The sequence below is a fragment of the Larimichthys crocea genome, chromosome IX (genome assembly GCF_000972845.2).
Source record: "Larimichthys crocea isolate SSNF chromosome IX, L_crocea_2.0, whole genome shotgun sequence".
NCBI classification, from domain to species: domain Eukaryota; kingdom Metazoa; phylum Chordata; class Actinopteri; family Sciaenidae; genus Larimichthys; species Larimichthys crocea.
The window spans coordinates 6,789,294-6,796,847 of NC_040019.1; the positions used below are offsets into that span (position 1 = coordinate 6,789,294).

A 7,554-nucleotide genomic window follows, 5' to 3' on the forward strand; every position below is an offset into this window, starting at 1 on the left:
TTCTTGTACAAGAATAATAAATTCAACTTAAACTTTGATACTCCGGATCCAGTCCTCCTTATTCAAGGGTTCTTCCTTAAAAATTCTCATAACATATCACGTGATCTCTATTTTTTATGATTAAAGGCAGCATCCTGAATTAAAAACAATTCATATACATTCACTCACATGTAAACTAGAAAGTCCATTAGACAATAAAGATGCATCTATATTTCCAGTGTTGAGAATTAAATAAGAATGGACATCATCATGATCAAACATTACAGCATTACTGCCAAAACTAAAAACATTCTGATTATCTAAACAAGTTCACATGAATAAAGACCTGTGGCTCTTTTCAGGTGACGCCCAAGTCATCCATGAGTCATCCTAATTTACGTAGACAGTTGCAGTCATAAAAGCAACAATAAAGACGAGGAGAGACAACTGTGCAATTCAATACATGTGAATATTTACGCACAATATTAACGTTAATGTTTTAGGTGTAATGTGAATTAAAGGTCCAGTGTGTAGGATTTAGTGGCATCTAGCAGTGAAGCTGCAGATTGCAACCAACCTTCCAACTGATCTTCCAAACTTGTAGGAGAGTCTGCATTAACTTATTTTAGAGAAAAGGGTGCAGCAGTTCATGTGGTCATAAATTAAATGAATATAAAATCATGTCCATCCGATCCACTCAAATATAGATTACAGTATCCGAGAGCAATTGGAGTCAGTCGAGTTTATTTAAGCGAAAAAACCATGGCAGAAAACAGCCACACACAGGAGGATGACGGCGTTGGCGTTGACCACATTCCTCCATAGAGGAAGCTCTGAGGTGTCTGTGAGCTTCTTCTCCAGCTCCGCTTGCTCTTCCTCACTTAGCGGAGGAGCACTTTTCTGCTCCAGGCCGCAGAAGCACATCACTGCCTTTTTGCAGAAGCCTGGCTCCTCCTCTGGTTCTGTAACAGAAAAGACAAAGGCGATAAAGAAAGCTGCTTATGTGTCTATACTTGTAAATTCATCTACAGTATTGCACGTCTGCTGATTACCGTCTATGTCCATAGTGTTGGAATCTTGGTTGTTAACCCAGTCGTCTTGTTCAAGGTCCACCCTCTGCTCTGTACAGTTCCTCAGGCTCCAGCACAGTCGATACAACTAGAGAAACAACACAACACAATGGTTGAAGCATATTATTTATCATTTTTGGGTTTGGTGTCATCCATCTCACAGAGGTCACATACGTGCTTATCTTCGATGGGTTTGGTCATGAGAGAGACTGCCAGGATGATGACACAGGAGATGACAAACAGGATGATGGAGAAGTAGAGGTAGTGGACTCCACATATGATGGTGGGACAGTTACTGGGCTGAACACAGCTGCCTGTCCCATAGGCAAACTCAGAAATCATCCTGGACAGGCCGATTAACAGGCCAATCATGAGACCATAAAATGCACCCTGAGGAAAGAAAAAAGTAGGACAAATTGTCAGTTTAGATGAGTAACATCTGTATTAGCAAAATAAGTCCACAGTCATGCTAGCAGCTGTGTGAGGCTCTATGTTTGTAGAGTATTAGTTAAAATAAAATGACCTGATGATCGTGCTGGATAAAAAGTGAATGGATCACCGAATTTCATGTGAATCCATCCCATAGCTGGTAATTAGTACCACAAATGTAAACCAAGCAGCACCCTCCGTGGCTGTGAAGTGCCAAAAACTGCAGTTCTTCTAACGTCCACTTGAGGCTGGCTTTGGTCTCTATAGCTAATTTCCCCGTTTATGACAACTGTACTGAGTCTGAATTTTTATTGAACTCACCTGCTCACTCATGACCTTGACCACAAATCAGCCAAGTTTTGGAGGATCTGGGAAACCATAACTCATAATCTTTTTCTGGATGGGGAGGCCTGACTGCCTTTTTATTTATACTTTGTTTTTCTATTATTTTATACACGATATTCACTTGCCTGTCTCCTATCATCTTGCTGATTTTGTATGTATGTATACTTGTGTATATATGGATGTATGTGTATATGAATGTATACATATACGTAAAGATACATATTGCAGTGTTCTCTGTTAGTTTGGGGTGGGATTTTTATTTTTTCTTGTTGTCTGTTTGTTTTGTATGTTTTGTTGTCTGTTTTGTTTTTCCATTCTTTGTATTCATAAAACTGGAAAAAAAACAATAAAAAGAGCATTAAAAAGAAAAAAGAACTCATCTGCTCAAATTATATTGAGGCTTAAAGTTATGAATAATTAACAGTGTGGCCACTCTGGTTGACAGGTAGGTGCCATTACAGGTGGCTTGTTTAAACACCAGGCATCAGCCTTCCTAAGGTCCACTGATCATCCACGCCTTTGCCAATTTTTAGATTTAGAAAACTCTTTATACTGTCAATGATGTAAACCTGCTGGTGGCTCTATAGGAAAAAAGGATCACCACAGTCAGTAAACTTCTCCCTCTGGGGACCATGAATACATCATGGTAATTCATCCAATAGATGTTTTAGTCTGGACCAAAGTGGTGGATCAATCAACCCCACATTGCCATCTATAGAGCCATGTTGCTAGCTCTTGCTCTTGCTCTTGCTCTTGCTCTTAGGGGTGTATAAATAAATCTGGATGTATGTGGAGGGGCGTCCAATATACATGTTGTACAACAAAGATATAAAATATACAAAATGCAAGACAAGTCATGGCAAATGTATTAACAAGAAACCAGGGCAGAGGAAATGAGCTGAGGCAGAAAGAGCATGAGTTAGGTCAGGTTATGAAAACCTCCTTGATGACTTGTCTGGATGTGACTGGTGATAAATCTGCTGTTAACCTACACTGATCAGCTGATAGTGTGCATGACTTCAGCGTTTAAGCTAATGTGAAGGTCCTGAGAGTAAGAATCATATCAACAGGGCGTTCATGTTCACACTCCATCAGTTCACATAATACATGTTATTCAACTGTTTGTGTCCACAAGACACCCAATTACACAATAAGTCATAGAAAACAGTAAAAAGACAGACCCTCAGGCAGTAATTAGGATGTTTATAGTGGACTGTATTTAACCACACAAAAATGCACTTCACTGTTTTAATCCATCCTAGAGGCAAGGCTGTACGGATGTTTAACAGTTGGTCAACCACTTTGACATATGGATATCCAGGGAGCCCAAAGCATGACTATAAATGTCTTTGGTGATCCTATGACTTTTCATCCAGTGCAAATTGTCTCAACAACTACTGTATTCATTGACATGAGATCTGGTCCACATTTTCATTCTGCCTTTATGGTGAATTGTTGATAGTTTGGTGATCCCCAAACTTTTCAACTTGTGCCATCATCATTAGTACAGCCTCATATAGTTGCTAGCCTGGCTGCAGACTTTTAAACTTTGCATTGCATTGAACATTGAAATGTGTAAATACAGAGATGATTGAAGTGGAAACTCACAGACTCATTGACACGTTTGCAAAAGATGGCAAGCATGAAGACAGCTGCAATGGGTGGTGTGAGGTAGCTGGTAATGGACTGGATGTAGTCAAAGAGCTGACCACTCTGGGCTGACTGCACCACAGGGATCCATGCGATGCTCACACCAATCAGGGCCAAGATAAACAATCTATACATGGTCAGACACACACAATTGGAGATAGTTGCAATGAATTCACAACATTCGAAATCTCATCAAATTAAACCCTAAATGTGTTTTACCTGCCGGCAATCATGAGTTCCCTCTCACTGGCTGAGCGGCGAATCTTAGTGTAGATGTCCATTGTGAAGAGAGTACTGGCACTGTTAAAAATGGAGGTAAGTGAGCTCATCAAAGAGGCCAGCATGACAGAGAGCATAAGACCTCGCAGACCTGAAATAGATAGAATAAAACGGGAGGAAGATTATTTGAAGAAAAAGGGGCGTTACTGGCATTCTGGCTCATAAGACAATGGTCTTTGGCAACCCACCATTGGGCATAAGATCCACCACCAGTTTGGGATAAGCAATGTTGGTGCAGCCCACACTGGCCCCACAGTGTTTTTGACATTCTTCTGGTTCCACACATGCCACCACATCTAGAATAAAATGAATAGGATCAGCAGGATGTGAAGAAATGCTTAAATCTACGATATGTCTGTGGAAAAGCGTGAGCTACGATAGCACTTTCAGACATTGGTCACCACGGCACACTCACCAGTATAGAGGATCCTGCTGATCATCCCGGGGAAAACCATGAGGAACATGGGCAGCAGCTTCAGGTAGCCGCATAAGATACAACCTGCCTTAACGTGAGACAAATTCTTGGCTGAGAGGCAACGCTGGACGATCACCTACAGAAAAACAACATGGGAAACGATCTTTAGTGCCATGAATCAATCAATGGTAGATGGGTAAATGGATGAAAGGATGGTTGTAGTAGATGCCAAACTATTCTTTATATTTCTGGTTCAAAATATTTGTAAATACAAAACTTAAGCCAAAAAGCCAATCGGATATGCTTAATGATAAGTATTCTCCTCTGATAACTAAAGCTGACCATAATGTGTTTATGTGTTTGCTTGATGTCAACATTTGAATTAACATCTCATTCTTCTGCCTGTTAATCTTATCTCTGAGAGTGCATTATTATCTAACTAAAAGCATGTCAACAGGCCACCTCAGACCGCTTGAGTGATTCTGGCAAAAACAGGCCAGATAAAGACGCCTCAATGTGTGTACAAACGTGTGGGAATCAGTATGCTATGTGTGTGTTGATGGCTTGTCTTTTCTAATAGCCTCCATTGACTCAATACAAATAAAGTAGTGGTCACACCCAACAACGCTGCCCATTTGCTTGACTGACCTGATCTGTGCACCAGTACCAGGTGGCCTGAATGGTAAGTCCAAACACAAGGCCAGGCCACGGCAAGTCTCCTGTAATCGCATCCCTAAAAATATGAAAGGAGTCTGCCCGAGGCTCGTAGCAGTCCGCACTAATGTTCGTTCTGTTTAAAGGGATGGCCTCCATGTAGCTGGTCTGGAAGTTTTCATAGCCTCCCACCTTGTCGAAAGCTGAGGACATGTGTGCAAGTTTGATTTTCAATCTTCCACAATTTGATGTCACAAACAGGATTAGTCTTGTCATGACAATTTATCAAAAGCAAAGGAGTATAAAGATACAAAAGGAGAATAATATATTACCAAAGCCCATAAGAATGAATGATCCAACAACCATGATGATGGTCTGTAAGGTGTCTGTGTAGATCACTGCAGCCAATCCACCTGAGAGACAATATGTGATGTTATCCATCTGTACATTTTTATTTAAAAATCGACATATTTTAATTCCACTCTTTTACATAAAGAAACTTTCCAGAGAGAATAAAATCAAATTAAGTTTGGGCATGATCCAGTTCATCGTGCCAAATTAGTTATTCAGTGTTAAGCAGTGATTATGTAAGTGCTGTTTCACCATTCATCCTGAAAAGCTAAAGTTCAGGTGTGGATACGTTATTACAAAACAGCAGCAGGGCTCTTCCTACTTATCGCAGTCCATGGGTAATTAACCACAATAACACACCACAGATAGCTTAGCCAGTCTGAGTGTATGTGCGTGTGTGTGTGTGTGTCTACATATGGCCTTGAGAAGACTTTACTCCCAGGCCTGGTGCCATTCACCCTGTAAAGAAGATAAGACTTTAGCGATTTTAGAGTGATTTGTTAGTTCAGTGGAAAAGGAAGTGAATACATCATGAGTGGACAGACCTGTGACGGTGTACAGTGCAGTAATCAATAGCAGCATGATCACAGCAAGGTAGATATTCAACCCAAGAGCCTGGTTGATAAAAATGGCTCCAGAGAACATGTCTGCCTGGGTGATGACGAGAGGAAAAAACTCATTATTCCAGTTTATAATGACAACAGAGGAGAATGCGTTAATGAGGGTTGAGATGTGGTGACTTACTGAGATCTTGGTGAAAACATACAGGAAGAGGGACAGCACAGAGAGATAAATGCGAATCCGCTGTCCTCCAAACCTCTTCTTCAGGTACTCCGGCATGGTGACCACCTAAACATATTCATAATGAATGACACGTTTATTTGTTTTTGTTTTATTTACACACCTCTTCTAATGTACTTCTTATGGCCTGACACTCCTATTTTTGCTGGAAATGTAAATTATGCATTGCAACAAATACCTTTAAATATACAATATGTATAATTGTATTGCTCATCCAACATGTGCTCTATGTATTCTGTTTACCCCAGCTTTGATGTAGATGGGCACAAAGAGCCATCCTAGAATGACGACCACTATAAGAGCCTGAAACACACAAAAATACAACAAGAACACAATCAAGATTTGATGCTTAGGGTTAGGGCTAATCTGGGGTTAGGGTCAGGTTTACCAGCTCACCTGATAGAGATAAGGGATAACATCGGTGTCACAGGTTAAAAATACATTTGTGTAAGGAGTGATAATGGTGTCATTAGCGGCGTCAGATATGGCTACTCACATTCCATTCAAATCCACCGATGGCTATTCCAGCAGCTGCAGCCGTCCCAGCAATGCCTACAAAGTGGCCACTGCCAATGTTGCTGGCAAAGAGTGATGCTCCGATCTGTGGTGTGCATGATTTTATTAATGAACAAGGTGTTTTGACTGTATTGGATTCTATGAAATGTGCTGAACAGATATCGAAGGAGAGGAATTAGATTGCACTGAAGATTACAGCTCTTTGTAGTTGTGTAATAGATACATAATAGATGATTCACACATTTAATTATTCCACTGAACGCCAAGTACTTCCATTATGACACATTTTATAATACCAATTAACAGACAACAGTAAAAACTTATCAGCTGTCATGTCCGCCTGCCTTTATAATGCCCTTATTTCTTGGAAGATTGAGACCGAGCTTAATTTTAAAACGCATGAGAGAGACTTTCTGTCTTATTCTGAGCAATAAGATACCCACCGGCCACCACACCATACTCCTCCCTGCAAGAAAGAAGCCACCCACAGTACCTCGGTTGGTGCGTACCATAGCCTGCAACATAAATGCCATAAATACTTGACAATTTGTGAAAAACGGTAAAACAGTGATAAACAATTTAACTAAAAGAGCCACGACTAAAAGACTGAACTCACCCATACTCCCACAGCCAAGACAACTACAAAGTAAACCACAATAACTGAGATATCTGCTGCATTGTTAAGAGCCACCGTGTTTCTTGCATTGCTCCTTATTAATCCAAAATCTGAATGCAAAATCCTGGAGAATCCGAAATAATCGTGAGACATTTTGCTGAGAGAGTTAGAGAGGACCAGAGAACAGGAGTGTTGCTGGAGTCGCTCCTCACTGACTGAAGCACCTGTACGGATACTTACAGCATGTACCTTTAGTGGAGGTGTGTTTATGGGTGTGAGTGTGGGAAGAGAGTACACAAAACCATCAGGGGGGCAAGGAGGTGGAGTAAAACAAAGATTTATCTAATAAATGACCAGATATGTTGTGTTTGGTTGTAAGTGGATATGGAATAAATAAATAAACCTAGCTAAAACATGAGTGTTGATGTCAAAATGAATGTGTTAAAAAT

The 7,554-nt window shown here is 40.5% G+C and overlaps 1 protein-coding gene across 1 annotated transcript; it reads right to left on the reverse strand.

Annotated features, from left to right (window-relative positions):
- Nucleotides 1-7,331, reverse strand: slc5a1 (solute carrier family 5 member 1). Its single transcript, XM_010736519.3, has 15 exons — nt 7,106-7,331; nt 6,933-7,004; nt 6,470-6,574; nt 6,217-6,276; nt 5,917-6,021; nt 5,718-5,823; nt 5,154-5,234; nt 4,816-5,024; nt 4,168-4,303; nt 3,941-4,048; nt 3,693-3,843; nt 3,432-3,600; nt 1,224-1,439; nt 1,032-1,137; nt 1-941 (listed from the first exon to the last, which is right to left on the reverse strand). Exons 1-15 carry the CDS (start codon nt 7,256-7,258, stop codon nt 727-729), a joined length of 1,992 nt encoding a protein of 663 aa, XP_010734821.2. The 5' UTR covers nt 7,259-7,331; the 3' UTR covers nt 1-726.
- Nucleotides 7,332-7,554: the final 223 nt, after the last annotated feature.

What these genes read in the sequence shown, in the direction of transcription:
- slc5a1 (XM_010736519.3), bottom strand. Translation starts at nt 7,258, where the DNA reads ATGTCTCACGATTATTTCGGATTCTCCAGGATTTTGCATTCAGATTTT. An exon ending in ATGTTTTCACCAAGATCTCA is followed by an intron (nt 5,824 to 5,916) that starts GTAAGTCACCAC and finishes GTCATCACCCAG; the next exon opens with GCAGACATGTTCTCTGGAGC. An exon ending in GGTACTGGTGCACAGATCAG is followed by an intron (nt 4,304 to 4,815) that starts GTCAGTCAAGCA and finishes GTTTTTCTGTAG; the next exon opens with GTGATCGTCCAGCGTTGCCT.